Below are 16,430 nucleotides of genomic sequence, written 5' to 3' on the forward strand. Positions count from 1 at the left end.
CATCTATCTCCAGTGCTACCAATCACATTGTGTCATATCATGTAGTGTTAGAAAGGAGACATTTTAAGCTTCATCTAACCAAAACAAAATTAAATTCGGGGAAGCTGAAAAAAAGTTATAGCTGTTCAAAAATGAGTGAAAATAATGAAGAAATTCGCTATATTTTGAAATTTTTGTATAAAAAGGGAAGAATGCCACGCAAGCCACCAATGAAATTTGTGAAGTTTACGGAGGCGATGCTGTCTCAGTTCGTGTAGCACAACAATGCACAGTGGTTCGGCGGCCGGACAAAATTCAATTTTTCAACATTTTTGAAATAAAAATTTGATAATGCAGATGTTTTCTTAAATATTCAAGGCAGATTTTCTGAAAATATTACTTAGTTTAAAAAATTTTTCATTGTAGTTTTTTGACTTTAAACATGAAATTGTGCAAATCGTACTTCATACAAGAGTTTCATTTTCATGTCTGCAAATAAATATTACCATTTGATTGTTAACCAAATATTGAAAAAAAAGAAGATAATTGAATATATTAACGGAAAGAGTAATAATTCTTTTAAGTTGCGGTACAAAATCCAATTTTTTTTTTTGAAATTTCAAAATTTTTCGAAAATTTTTTTTTTAAAGATCAGTTTTTCGAGTGGTTCACACCGGCCCACTTGAAATCAACATGAGTGATGTAGGCACATATTTCAGCTTTGATCTCAAACTGAAACCTATTGCGCAAATTAAAAATAATGTAGCTTTTGTGCATTTACCCACAGGCAAAACGTTACATATGGCTTATGCAATTTTGTGTAAAAGACAGAAAAAGACATCACAGACCCCATCAGCATTAAGAGACAACTAAAAAAAAAAAATTTATTAAAAAAACAAAATTTTTTTTTAATATTACTACAATATTAATACGATATATATAACACTATACACAATAAAATTATATATAATAATATAACATTTTTATCTGTCACTGGAGGAACGAGCATAAGCCGATTAGAATATTAACGAATATCTGAGAATTGCTTGTAATAATAAAATCAAAATGACGTATAGTTTTGAAAAAAAGGAGTTATTTATTTTTTTGCGTTCTTCAGAAAAAATTTGAAAAATGATCCAGCCTCAGAAAACAGCTCATCAGAAACCGAGGATTCTGAATCATAAAAAAAAACTAAAAATTGAAAACAAAAAAACAACTAAATATCCAAAAAAAATTTAAAAACTAAAACAAAAAAAAAATTTAAAATTAAAAATAAAAAAAAATTAAAAATTTAAAATAAAAAAAATTTTAAAATTAAAAAAAAAAATAAAAAAATCTAAAAACAAAAAAAAAAATGAGGAGAGAATAACCTTACCGTAAACCTCCACGTGGTACTCTCTGGGGTCGTGAAAAATGTAAAAATGAACTCACCAGCTAATTACGGAAGCAAAAATGTATTTAACCCTAGAAAGCTAACGTTCGTCAAAATGACGACTACTAGCAACATTTTCCTATCTCCCTCTAACACCGATTAGCTTACGCATTTAAGCATGAGCCAACTCAGTGACCGCCGAGCTGCGACGCGAGGCACTTGTGCGCATACGGTAAGTACTTTGGTTTTTAATTTACCTAGCTCGTAGTCGTCATTTTGTCGAATGTTTAGCTTTTGTGTAACTTTTGCATCTACTTAGTACTAAATTATGTCTTACATTTAATATTGTTTTAATACGTTCTAGTTAACCATGGCGGTGAGGCCAACAATCACAGATGATCATATAGTTGCGGCACTCGAAAATGAAGAGTGTGACGATTTTTCTGGCACTGAGACGGAGGATAATTTATCATTGGATGATGTGGAAAGCGACTACCAAGACAAACCCTTGAACGAAGACTCTGAACACGGTTCTTCATCGTCAGACGTTGAAGGGCCAAATGAAAATCCATCCAACACCAATCCACCCGATAATCGACAACACGAAGGTTCATCAGCAGCATCCAGTCATATTATTATCTTATCTCAAAATAGCTTACGAGGCAAAAATCATCAAATTTGGTCAACTAGAAAAGGACAGACATCATCGCGAACTTCAGTTATAAATATTGTCCGTATGGCAAGAGGGCCAACCAGATCAGTGAAAAATATTACAGAACCCCTAGGATTGTTTGAATCTTTTCTGATTGACGAAATTTGTGACGAAATCTTAAAATGGACCAATGTTGAAATTGCCATTAGGAAACAAACCTATAAGCCTGAAACTTCAACTCAAAAAAATGTTTGCAAGGAAGAACTGAAAGCTCTTTTTGGTATATTTATATTGGCAGCTGCCCTTAAGGATAATCATCTCACAAGCGATGAATTATTTAGAACAGAATTTTGCGGAACTCGCTATGTATCTTGTATGAGTCGTGAAAGATTTGATTTCCTTGTAAGGTGCATTAGATTTGATGATCGTGATCTAAGAACTCAAACCACCCAGTCTGATGTACTCACACCAATACGAAAAATATGGGATATTCTCATGGTGCAGCGTCGAGAAAACTATATTGCTGGTACCAATGTAACTATTGATGAGCAACTGCTGGCATTCCGAGGGCGCTGCAAATTTAAAATGTATATCCCCAATAAGCCGGCGAAGTATGGCCTCAAAATTGAAATGATGTGAGAGAGTGGTACTCGTTATATGATTGATGCCATGCCATATCTCGGAAAGGGAACTAATACAGGAGGATTACCCCTCGGAGAATATGTTGTCAAGGAGATTACTCGCAGCATTCATGGATCAAATAGAAATGTAACCACTGACAATTGGTTTACGTCTATCCCATTAGCCAAAAGTTTACTACAGCAACCTTACAAGTTAACTATTGTCGGAACTTTGCGGGCAAATAAAAAAGAAATACCAGAGGCGATGAAGAACAATAGAGCTAGAAGAGTCGGAACTTCCATGTTTTGCTATGATGGGCCACTTACTCTTTTATCATATAAACCCAAGCCGAGCAAGATGGTTTATTTGGTGTCCTCATGTGACGAGGAAGGAACTGTGAATCCAACGAACAATAAACCAAACATCATTAAGTTTTATAACTCAACAAAAGGTGGGGTAGACACCTTTGACCAGATGTGTTCAAATATGTCATGCAATCGTAAAACTAACCGATGGCCCATGTGCATGTTTTACGGAATGCTGAATATATGTGGGATAAACTCTTACATCATCTATTGTCATAATATTTTGGCATCTGGAGGAAAGCCTTTATCCCGAAGAAGCTACATGAACAACTTGTAGAACCATGGCTAAAACATAGGCTCGAAACACCAACGATGACACGAAAAATAAAGGACCTAATACGAGATGTTCTGAATACTAAACAAGACACTGAAGATCCAATTGACCACGCATCTGTTCCATCGGACAGTAGAAGTTCTATGACGTCTGGAGATACAACAGCAAAGAAAAGAAAGAGCTGTGGTGTGTGCTCCTATAAAAAACGGCGCATGACGAAGAACAATTGCAGCAGTTGCAACATTCCTATATGTGGTGAACATAACATTGATTTTTGCCCAACTTGTGCCAAAAAATCTAAGTTCCTATTATTGATTTTCTATCTATATGTTGTAAAGTTATTAATTTTATAAGAAGAAAAGGTTAGTTTATTTTATTTTATTTTATTTTTTTTTTTTGGTTTAAGAAGCTAAACGCCTAATTGATCTCAATAAATTGTAGGTCTCATTAATACTATAATTTGTACATTATTGATAAATAAATATAATTATTTCTCTATTGATTACTTTATTTATATCGTATAAACCAAAAATAAATAAATAAAAGTTTCAATACCTTTTAGTAGTTAAATATAAAATCATATTAAAATATGTTCGTCAAAAAGTCGAATGGTTAGCTTATTAAGTTAGTTCTATAACGTTAGCTATGTAGGGTTAAAGTATTCAATGAATTTAAAATTTGCTAAAACTAAGGTCAGATTCGTCATCACTGATCCTTAAAACTCCTAAGTATATATTTTCAGCTTAATTAAATGAGTTTTTGAAATTTGTCCGCCAACGCCTTCTGGTCGGACCACTGTGCAATGGTTCGGGAGACGAAATGGTAACAGGAGACGAAAAGTGGATCAAATACGACAATTCAAAGGTTTGTCCAAGAAATCCAGAAAGCTGCCTGGATGAGTACACCCAATTTCAAAAGGGTAACAAATGGAGCTAACTACCCCAAAGAAATTAAGCAGCTCATCACAAACAAAAGAAAATTACGGCGAAAATGGCAACATACTCGTTCCCCTAGTGACAAAACCAAGCTCAACAAAGCATCACAAGAATTAAATAATGAAATAAATTGTATTAAAAATGAATCAATAAATCAATACCTTTCAAGCTTGAGATCTGATAAAAAAGGTGACTACTCGCTTTGGAAGTGTACTAAATATTTGAAAAGACCAAATTGTCATGTTCCTCCAATCAAAAGAGATAATAATACATGGGCAAAAAGTGACAAAGACAAGGCAGTAGCTTTTGCAAAACACTTAACAGAAACTTTCCAACCCAACGAAAATCAATCTGACAATTTGTATACTCATACTGTAGATGAAAACACTCCTATTTCATTCATTACTATAAAAGAACTCAAAAGGGAAATAAAACAACTAAAAGATAAAAAAGCGCCCGGATTCGATTTAATTACAGCTGAGGTTTTAAAAAAGTTACCCTACATAAGTTTGGTTAAATTAGTAAAGTTATTTAATCATTCAATTCAGCTTCACTATGTTCCAACCCTGTGGAAAGTTGCGGAAATGATAATGATTCCGAAACCGGGAAAAGATCTACATCTTGTTTCCTCGTACAGACCAATCTCGTTGCTGCCTCAAATTGGTAAGCTATTTGAAAAGCTCATCCTCAATCGGTTGACGCCAATTATCGACTCTAAAGATTTGTTACCTTCGCATCAACTTGGCTTTCGGTGTAAGCACTCAACCATCGATCAGGTGCATAGAATCACAGCCGAAATTGAAAACTCTTTTGAACAGAATAACGTGTGTTCAGCAGTATTCTTGGACGTCGCACAAGCTTTCGACAAGGTTTGGCATGACGGTTTAAATAACAAACTAAATACCTGCCTTCCAAGCGGTTTTTGCGCCCTCCTAAAGTCGTATCTGAGTGAACGCTACTTTCGCGTTAAACAAGGAAATGAATACTCTGACCTTGAAGAAATAAATGCTGGTGTGCCGCAAGGAAGCATTCTTGGTCCGCTCTTATACCTTTTATACACCAGAGACTTGCCGATACCCTCGAATAGCTTGATCGCCACTTTCGCCGACGACACTGCCATCCTAGCAATTGGAAAAAGTGCTGAAGAAGCTGCAACCAAACTTCAAATTGCAACAAACGCTATTGAAGAATGGACGAAAACTTGGCGCATAAAATTGAACAATACCAAGTCAATACATGTAAACTTCACCAACAAAAAAGTGAATCATTATCCAATAATGCTGCTAGGTGCCGCAATACCACATGCAAACACTGCAAAATACCTTGGCATGACGCTTGATGCTAAGCTTCGATGGAAGGAGCATATAAAACTTAAACGGCATGAAACCCATCTGAAGGTAATACAAATTAAATGGCTAATTGGACGAAGATCAAAGCTATCCATATATAACAAAATAGCGATATATAAACAAATTATAAAACCAGTGTGGTCCTATGGCGCGCAATTATGGGGTTGCGCCAGTCAAAGTAATATAAATATACTTCAACGACTCCAGAATAAAATCCTTCGAGATATTCTCAACGCACCTTGGTTCGTTCGCAATAAGGATATTCATCGTGACCTTAATATCCCTACGGTCGCTGAAGAAATTAAAAAACAAGCAGAAGCCCACTCCCATAGGCTTCAAAGGCACGTGAACGAGGAAGCTAGCAATCTGCTCAACACCTCAGGCCTAACTCGACGACTGCATCGAATTAAACCACATGATCTGGCATGATGGCCGTTAACTTAAGGAAGGGACTATGAAAATCTCTTCACAAAATTTTATTTATGTTACCAAAATTGTACTGCTCGTTAGTTTATCTGTAACTAGTTGCAGTGCCAACAAACATTGTTATGTATTTTATATTGTATCTATGTTTGTAATAAAAAAAAAAAAATATAAAAAAAATACGACAATAATGTGCAAGATCGTGGTGCAAGGGTGGTGAAGCTCAACAAATGGTCGCAAAGCCAGGATTGACGCCTCGAAAGGTTATGCTGTGTGTTTGGTGGGATTGGAAAGGAATCATCCACTATGAGCTGCTCCAGCCTGCTCGAACGATTGATTCTACACTTTACTGTCAACAACTGATGAGATTGAAGCAAGCAATCGAAAAAAACGGCCAGAACTGATCAGCAGAAAGGGCGTCGTCTTCCATCAGGACAACGCTAGGCCACACACATCTTTGATGACTCGGCAAAATCTGGGAGAGCTTGGCTGGGAAGTTTTGATGCATCCACCATATAGCCGAGACCTTGCACCATCGGACTACCATTTGTTTCGGTCAATGCAGAACTCCCTTAATGGAGTAAAGTTGGCTTCAAGAGAAGCCTGTGAAAATTACTTGTCGCACTTTTTCGCCGAGAAACCACAAAAGTTTTACAGTGATGGAATAATGTCTCTAGAAGGAAAATGGCAAAAGGTGGTCGACCAAAATGGTACATATTTGGTTTAATAAAGTTCATTATAAATATAAAAAAAGTGAGTTGAAGTTTGATTAGAAATACGAAAAGACTTTTTCGACTACTCAATATATACCTTCTGCTCAAATATGAACGAGACTTTATCAATAAAACGGTCCGCGGATGACATATGGAAAAAATAAATTTTTTGTCGGATGATAGGACTGTTATAAGCTTACATGGCGAATTTCAGCGTGATATGTCACATAGTTTGTTTTCTGTGCTACTGTAAACAAGTCAAGCTCGAGTGTGTTTTTCGAATTTAACGAAGGAAATTCAAGTTGAACAAAGAATTTGTTTTAAATTTTGTTATTCCAACAAAATTTAGGCTTCAGACGCCTTAAAAATATTGCAGACAACCTATGGGGGCTCTGCTCTATCGCGTGCACGTGTTTGTCAGTGGCACAAATCGTTCAAAGAGGGCCGTACATCGGTTGAAAACTTGCCTCATGAACGTCGTCCTGCAACATCAGTAAACCACGAAAACATCGGAAAAGTAAAGGAAATTGTGCTTGAAAATCGCCGAGTGACCGAAAGAGAGATAGCTAGTGAGCTGAGCATATCAAATGGATCCGTTCATACTATTATTCATGATGTCTTGGGCATGAGGCGAGTGTCCGCGCGCCTTGTTCAAAAATTGTTAAATTTTCTTCAAAAATAACAACGCAAAACTGTGATTAAGGAAATGCTCGCCATGACTGATACGGACATCCGGCACATCATAACTGGTGACGAGACTTGGGTTTATGAGTATGACGTCGAAACAGCCCAACAGTCATCGGAATGGCGCTCCCCGGAGGAGCCGAAACCCAAAAAACCACGCCAAAGTCGCTCAAAAATTAAGGTTATGCTGACTGTTTTTTCGATTACAAAGGTGTGGTGCACTCGGAGTTCCTTCCGCAAGGCCGAGCGGTTAACGCTGAATATTATTTAGACGTTTTAAAGCGTTTGCGCGAGAACATTCGTCTTAAAAGGAAGGAATTGTGGGACAACAATTCATGGTTCTTTCATCACGATAATGCACCAGCTCACACATCACGTCTTGTTCGCGATAATTTGAACAAAAATAATGTTAATATCGTTCCGTAAGCACCGTATTCGCCTGGTATGGCTCCATGTAACATTTTCCGGTTTCCCAAGCTCAAGTTGCCGCTCCGTGGAAAAGATTTTGAGACAATTGAAGTCATAAAAGAGAATTCGAAGAAGGAACTGAAATCCATACCGAAATCGGCCTTCCAGAAATGCTATGATGATTGGAAAAAACGTTGGCATATGTGTATCGCCTCCAATGGTGATTACTTTGAAGGAGATAAAATAAAAATTGAACAATAATTAATCGTTTGTGTTTTATTAAATCAGTCTCATTCATATTTGAGCAGAAGTTATACCTATATACATACACCCTTTTTGGGTATTTGGCCGAGCTCCTCCTCCTATTTGTGGTGTGCGTCTTGATGTTGTTCCACAAATGGAGGGACCTACAGTTTCAAGCCGACTCCGAACGGCAGATATTCTTACGAGGAGCTTTTTCATGGCAGAAATACACTCGGAGGTTTGCCATTGCCTGCCGAGGGGCCACCGCTAATAGAAAAATGTTTTTCTTAATTTTGGTGTTTCACCGAGATTCGAACCAACGTTCTCTCTGTGAATTCCGAATGGTAATCACGCACCAACCCATTCGGCTACGGCGGCCGCAATTAGCTTTTAGGTTTTATTTAGCTTAGAACTTCAAGAAACATGAAAAATACTACAGATACACTTCATTAATGGTGAAGTAAAAAGTTTGGACCACTTTCCCTTATATGTCCTTAGTGAGCCTATTTCACAATATACGGTGACTCACAGCTCATTCCAAAAGCTTCAATTTAAAAGTTTAGATTGAAAGAACTTGAAAAATTGTAACGCTTAGAAAAATGCTTTGATATTAGTAAAATTTTTAGTTCAATCCCTTACGAACATAGCAAGTGGAGCTGTACCCGCAGAAATGCCCTTTTCACGCACGCAAAGGAACGAAAGAAGCCATTTTTAATGTGGTTTTGTCCGACAGGTGACCAGTAAAAAATTTAGGTCAAATAGGTGGTTTTACGGTGGTTTAACAACGAGAATAACTCAGAAACCATTTCAAAACTTGAAAATCTTGGCGAAAATGTGCTGAATTTGCTAATTTAAGTATCGCACGTATGCAAAATATAATTCACGAAGATCGGATACCAAATAATGTGAGGTCGCATGGAGGTTTGCAGTTATAGAGCAAGTCACATCTTGTACACTAGTCCCCAGCTGCGGCTTTGAAAAACAGGTCTAATTTTTTACATAGACGTTGCATAACGGCGGTTTGTTAGTTATGAGCTCCAAATTTACATGACCATTTATTCCGAACTGAATTTTTATTCCACTATTGATGTCAATTTGTACTCTTGACCCTTTCGCAATTTATTCTGCAATTAGTAAAATTGCTCAGCAGTAGGGGATAATGAAGGTTGAAAAAATTGCATATTTGTATTTTTTTTTTTTTATAAAATATCGCATAATTGAATCTAAACGTGTTTAGACTCACGCGTGGAGGTTTATGTAATTTGAATTCTCTTAGACACTTACAAAGCACCACAGTGCCAATCACTACCTGCCGTTAACTCGTTCTCTGCCAATAATGTTTATAGTGTTTATATCAGTGATAGTTTTCCTCCGAAAGTCCTATGGAAAAACCTTAAAACCTTAGGTGTGCCAGGAGAGGAGCCCGTGTGCAGTTTGGACCCAGAAATCTTAAATACTCAGTTTCTAGCATCTAACAGGGCTTCACTCGAGATACCTGTAAAAGTTCCTCTACGAGAGCATGCTGATGACGGTGAGTTTGAGTTTGTGTCTGCAACAGAGATGTATTTGATACAGGGTGTACATACTGTCAAATCTAATGCTATAGGGACCGACGGCATTTGTCTTAAATTTCTTAAAATTATTCTAAAATTTGTAATACTATCACATAATTAAGTTTTCAATCACCTCATGTACATTTCCATATCTCTGGAAGATAGCAAATATAATACATACCTGTGCCAAAAATAGAATGATCTACCGTTCCTCAGCACTTCAGACCAATAAGCATTTTACCTGCCCTATTGAGAGTATTTGAAACATTTTTGGCGCGACAAATTACCTGCTACTTGGACAAGAATAATCTGCTGAGTAATTTCCAGTCGGGTTTCAGAAGTATGCATAGTTGGTCCACAGCTATGCTTAAAATTTTTGAAGATGTTCGCTCTGCTTATGATAAAAACTACCTAACCGTGCTAGTATAGGGTGGACCATGTAAAATTTGCTTTTTGAATCGGCTATAAAAAAAAACTAATCAATATTTTTTCAAACTTTTTTTTTACTTTGAAGATTGAACACTGTCATTGCTGAATGAAAAATAATATCGTTCAAATGACTGCCACGACTGGCTTTACAGTAGGCCATTCGATCAACCCAATTTTTAAGCACCTTTTCGATTGGTTGGGATCCAATTTCATGAATGGCAACTTCGATTTCGTGGTTTAAAGTATCAATCGTCTCTGGATGATTCGCATTGCATTTGTCCTTAACGGCTCTCCACAAAAAATAGTCCAACGGGCTTAAATTACAGCTCCGAGGCGGCCCATTGATATCGGAATTTCGGCTGATTATTCGGTTTTCAGGAACGGTAGCCCAAAGTTCGAGTGTAACTTTGGCACTGTGACAAGTTGCACCGTCTTGTTGAAACCAAATGTCGTCCATGTCATCCTCTTCAATTTTTGGAAACAACTCGTTGAGCATGTCACGGTAACGCTCGCCATTTACTGTAACCGCGGCTCCTCGCTCATTTTCGAAAAAAAAAATGGCCCGATGAAGCCGCCAGACCAAAAACCGCACCAAACAGTGACTCGTTGTGGATGCATTTGCTTCTCTACAGTAACGTGTGGATTTTCTGAGCGCCAAATCCGACAATTTTGCTTATTGACGTAGTCACCGATGTGAAAATCAGAAAAGAAGAAGAAGACTCCCCACTTTGGAAATAGGTTTTCAATATTTCCCAATTTGTTCAAGCGTATAGCGTCCCATTTCGTAAATGTCAAACCTTTAAGTAAATTATGAACACATTTGATATGTCATTTGTGTTACCATTCTCAAAAATATAGGTGGTTCAAAAAGCAAACCCTGTACTACTCGATTTTACAAAAGCATTTGATACTATTGATCACAACATTTTACTGCAAAAATTGTGCTATCACTATAAGTTTCTAGCATTTTCTCTGCAACTAATAAAAAGTTACCTTTCGAATCGGCAATTTTATTTCTCAATTTTAGCATCTCTATGCTAATGACACCCAGATCTACCTGTCAAGGCCAATAGATCTTATTGAAGATTTGATAGCAAGGCTTAATGAGGACCTCACTCGTATTTCTAACTGGTCCAAATCTAACAACTTGAAATTAAATGAGTCAAAGAAGAAGGTGATTGCTATTTCTCATTCAAAGTATGACCTTAGCTCTTTGCCGCCAATATTATTTAATGAAGTAAATATTAACTTTGATGACATAGTAACTAACCTGGGTTTGAGAATAAATTCAAGATAATCATGCGTTTACCATGTAAACTTTGTTGTAAACAAGGTATATAATATTCTTAGAAAGCTATATTGTACTGCCTACTTACTGCCACGGCAAACTAAATTAAAACTTGTTACATCACTCATTAGAGCGGGGGCTGTATGGAGTTGAGTGTGCAAAATGTGAGGACCGCATTCTAGTTTTGAACTCTGAAAAGCTTGCAGATTATGATTCTGGTTGTTGCCGGGAGATTTGATGGCCCATTTTTTTTTTTTACCCCACCCCCTTAGTATTCAAGTAAATGGACTGAACAAGTGCTTTGAAACCATTTCAATGATTGTTTTAGTGATAAAATTCAATTATTTCTTATGATTAAAGATAATTTTAGTAGATAAGGCAACAAAAAAAAGTAAAAAATAAAGCACATATTTTTGATAAGAAATTATTTAATAGCAAAAAAAACATTTTAACATACCATAAGTCATACAAAAAAATGCAAATAATTCATCTTTTTTAATTTGGGCAGTTATTATTAATACATTTGCACAACGAACTACAATTTAGTTGTAACTTTTTGCAAGAACAAGCCTTTGTTTGGCAATTAGATGTACATTTGCAGGGTTGAATTAACAGTTCCGGTAATGGTCGCTTCGTCAATTGTCGTGGATACAATTTACCATCTTTTTTTTCATAGCCTAATAAGGTGTAATCAATAGGCTGTAGTACTGTTTGGTCAGAATTTATCCATATATATGTTTGTGCTGAAGCTCTTAACAAATGTAAATGTAGAGCATCTGATGTGCAAATTACTTTTAATAAATTTAAGCCGAAGCCGATATTTTGGCAAATTAATTTATAGCGAAGTTCATCAGCAGTTAATGTTTTTTTAGGTGCAAATGGTTTCTAATTCCGACTGTTCGACTGTTAGGTATGGATTTCCTAAATGCCTTAGGCCATTTTCCACAAAATCCAACGATGCAGCTTTTAAGCTGAAATGCATTTTTTCTCATAAAAACCTTCAAACCATAGACCTAAACAACCTAGACGTGCTAGATTATTCCAGAAGTAAATTCCAAGAATAAAAACATCTGTATCAGCACTAAGAATTATGATATGAGCAGAATGTTTTTTTACTGCGTGAAATATGTGACAAAACATCCTTGAATCTGCTTCTAAATGATTCGAATTCAAATCAGGTACTTCAAAAAATAGAGAGTTTTGTAATATAAAACATTTTGTTGGCTCTTCAAATCCTCCGCAAACATATAATTCGGAATCTTCTATTACTCGTGCATATTTAGGAGCTACATTACAGAGAAATCGAACGAGCTGTAACTTATTTTCAGTGCTTGAAAAGAAATTATTACAATTAGTTGGAAAATTATCTTGGAAATGAAGAATTTCCTGACAGTTTAAAACATTGAAATCAAATTTGTTCAACTCTGCTGTAGGCTTCACTTTGATTAAATGTACTTCATTTTCCGTAGGTTTTTTTTGCTGATAGATCACCATTGTTGTAACATGAGTCGAGTCTTTTCCGCTTAATGTTTCTTCATTGAAATCATTATTATCTATAGCTCCATGACGAAATAACGACAAATCTTGAACTATATTTTTAGGAATAAGTAATTTTCTGTCTATATCTTCACACACAATTGACGTTAGTACTTCTTTATCGATGTTTTTTAATGCTTTGTAATTAATGCAATGACCAAATTTATTCATCATATTGTTTAAATTTTTCGATCGAGTCAAATGATGAATGGATTGAGCTAAATCAATATGCTTTGGAGTCGGTTTCTCAGTAATCGTGAAGTATATATCATAAAACTTGACTTAATTTTTTATTTTTAGCACTGAACAAATTGCCAATTATTCGGTAAATGATTTTTCTTTAAAAATTGTACAATTAAAATTTCATCACATAAAAACCCATTTGGTATTAGTTCAGTACTTAATATTTTTTAACGCAGTTGTTTTGCCACTTGAACAATGGAGTTTGTTGAAGTTATGGTACGAAAATGTTCAATGACTTCATCCAGTGGTATGTTGCCCATAAACACTAATGATGATTTCGATCGATCATTTGGATATGAAAATAAAACGATTTCACCATACTTATCTATTAGTAGTGATTTAATATCACGATTTTCTACAACTGCATCTTCTATGTCAGTGAGTTCAGCTAGTCGCTTAGCTAATGATGACACTTCAAAAGAGTGAGTTGTTAATTTATGTTTTATTTCATTAATCAGCTTCTCAAATCCCTCTATAAGAATGTCATGTGGTATTTTATTTGGAGGTCTACCTGCTGGAGTTGCTGAGTTTCTTGGTAGTCGTAGATAATCACGATAACAGTGTGTATGATACCTTACTTCCATTGCAAATAAATCCGCTGGATGTTCGCAAGTGTCAATTTGTGTAAAAACATCATCTTGTCTTTTTCGAGCAGTCTTTAAGATTTGTTCCGCTGCTGACATTTCGGAGCACAACTAAAGTGTTTTGTTTTTATTTCTTGTTTGTTTACCACAGATTAAACATTTTAGATCTTTATTAAATTTTAAATTTGTTCTTGATGACCTTCGAGTGCCTTGAGTACCTGACACACTAGCTTCTGCAGAGCAGGTAGAAATAGAAACATTCTCCTGCTTTTGTAGTGCCAATTCTCGACATCTTATGTAACTTGCCATACAAGTTGCATTATTTTTAATTTTCCCACTAATGTCATCTTTTCTCAGATCTGCTACTCTCTGAATATTTATAAATGATTGTGGTTTTGGATTCATCACTAAATTACCCGTTTCATCACAAAACAAACACGAATTTTCGTATAGTTTCGTTGTCATGTGTTTATTTAAACAAAACACTGAATTATAAGAAAACTTAACTAAAATAATTATGTGATTACGAAAAAATTAACCGTCATGCGCCACGAAATGTTTTCTACTGACTAATACGAGTGCTATGACGCAATAACGCTTGGACAAGGTGAAGGGCGGGGGAAAGGGAAGGGACCATCACAGCTGCCGGCAACATGTTTGTTTTTTGTGTAGGGTCTCAGGTAAAAGAATTTCAGCATTGTTGCCGGTCCTCACATTTTGCATACTAAATGTCCTTTAGCGCCTGCACTACATTGTTCCTCATGTATCATACGCTGAATTAATATTATATATTGCAGGCTTGCTAATAATTCGAAACATAAATTGCAAATCGCTTTAAATAATACAGCGCGTTTCGAGTTTGAAAAAAGGAAATATTACCATATACAGGGTGGCGCACGAATCGTGCTACAAAAACAAAACGTAATAACTTTTTTTCTGTGTGAGTAATCGGCTTTTTTTTTTTTATTTTGCAGATTAGTATTTAGATTTACAAAAAATGGAGGCTTGGGATACCGAAAAGAGGATTTGGATAGTGCAGCGGTACCATGCTTTGCAGTCCATCATTTCCGTCCAAAGGGAATTTAGGCGGGAGTTTGGCGGCACTCCCCCGAGCAGATGGACCATTATGAGGCTGGTGAACATGTTTGCTGAATCTGGAAGCATCGCACGCAGACCGCACCATCGAGATCCCCATGTTCGGGTCGAAGCCACAATCGCGGCTGTAGCATCGTCAATTCAGGCAAATCCAAGAGTTTCGACTCGTAACTTGTCGGCGCAAATTGGAGTTAGCAGACGGTCATTGCAGCGGATAGTTCATGATAACTTAAACTTGTTTCCGTACAAAGTTCAAATCACAAGCAAATTAAACCCTCTGGATTTGCCTATTCGCCTGGAATTTTGCCAAAAAATTATTGAAATGGCCGAAGAAGACAACAACTTCATAAATTGCTTGTTTATGTCTGATGAGGCCCATTTTGATCTAAACGGCAATGTAAACAAGCAAAATTGCCGTATATGGAGTCAATCAAATCCGCAAATACTCCATGAGATGGAACTGCACCCAGAACGAGTCACAGTGTGGTGCGCAGTTTCATCAAGGTGCACTGTCGGACCATACTTCTTCGAAGAAAACGGTGTAACAGCGACTGTAAATGGGGACCGTTATTTAAACATGTTGAAGGAGTTTTTTTATCCAGAACTGCGGCGAAGACGTATCCCTTTTAACAGCATTTGGTTCCAGCAAGATGGAGCAACTGCACATATAGCCAGACCGGTTATGGAGGAGCTCCAACGAAAATTTAGAAATAAATTGATATCCAGAAATTCCACTTTCCGCTGGCCCCCAAGGTCACCTGACCTCACTGCACCAGATTTTTTTTTATGGGGTTATCTCAAACAAGAGGTGTATAAAGCAAAACCAAGTAATTTGACTGAATTGAAGCAGTCCATCACAACAATAATTGAGGCGATCCCGACTTCAACCCTTCAGTGCGCAATGAACAATTTTCTCATCAGGTGTCGCATATGCGTGAATGAGCATGGAGGTCATTTACGTTCTATTATTTTCAAAACTAATTAGTTACATAAAATAAAATTGAATTATCTATACAATAAAAAAACAAAAAGTTAAATACATTGATTAGAAAAAAAGTTATTACGTTTTGTTTTTGTAGCACGATTCGTGCGCCACCCTGTATCTATCTACTCAAAACAGATTATCGGTCATAACCTCAACTCGTATCTCAAAATACGCTCTGTACCTGTATAAAAACATTAAACAATGTCAGTGCACCCGTACATCTGATTGTTCTTGCTTACACTTACTTGGAATCAGAACGCATGTTCTTTGTTAGTGCCATAAAACTATGACATTTTATATCAACTACAATAAAGCTTATAAAACAAGCAAGGTGTTTTAAAACTGCAGTTTCTAACTACTTCTAACCTTAAATTCCCCTTCCCTTCTCCCATTCCCACCATCTTTCCCTTTTTCTCACTTACTATTCTAAGTTTTAGTCTATAAGTTTAATAGTTAAAATAGTTTTAAAATTTACGTAGCATTTTTATGTATACCATCCTCGTATTCTAGAATTATAAAAAGATGTACTACCACAAGACTTTGTCGTACTATGCACAAAACAAATCAAATAAATTGAATGCTTCGGAACAGAATTATTCTAGTTACCCAATTTGTAAGCAGATTGGGATCCTGTCTCTACTTTTATGGATCCTAGGTCGAAACAGTATTTTATTGCCACTCAACAGAGGGGGAGTGAAG

The 16,430-nt window shown here is 36.2% G+C and overlaps 1 protein-coding gene across 1 annotated transcript; it reads left to right on the top strand.

Annotated features, from left to right (window-relative positions):
- The first annotated feature begins 1,721 nt into the window (after nucleotides 1-1,721).
- On the top strand, nucleotides 1,722-2,642 carry LOC128857632 (piggyBac transposable element-derived protein 4-like). The gene has a single exon (XM_054093381.1). It carries the CDS (start codon nucleotides 1,722-1,724, stop codon nucleotides 2,640-2,642), a length of 921 nt encoding a protein of 306 aa, XP_053949356.1.
- Nucleotides 2,643-16,430: the final 13,788 nt, after the last annotated feature.

Source organism: Anastrepha ludens, chromosome 3 (assembly GCF_028408465.1).
Source record: "Anastrepha ludens isolate Willacy chromosome 3, idAnaLude1.1, whole genome shotgun sequence".
Lineage (NCBI taxonomy): Eukaryota > Metazoa > Arthropoda > Insecta > Diptera > Tephritidae > Anastrepha > Anastrepha ludens.

What these genes read in the sequence shown, in the direction of transcription:
- LOC128857632 (XM_054093381.1), top strand. Translation starts at nt 1,722, where the DNA reads ATGGCGGTGAGGCCAACAATCACAGATGATCATATAGTTGCGGCACTC.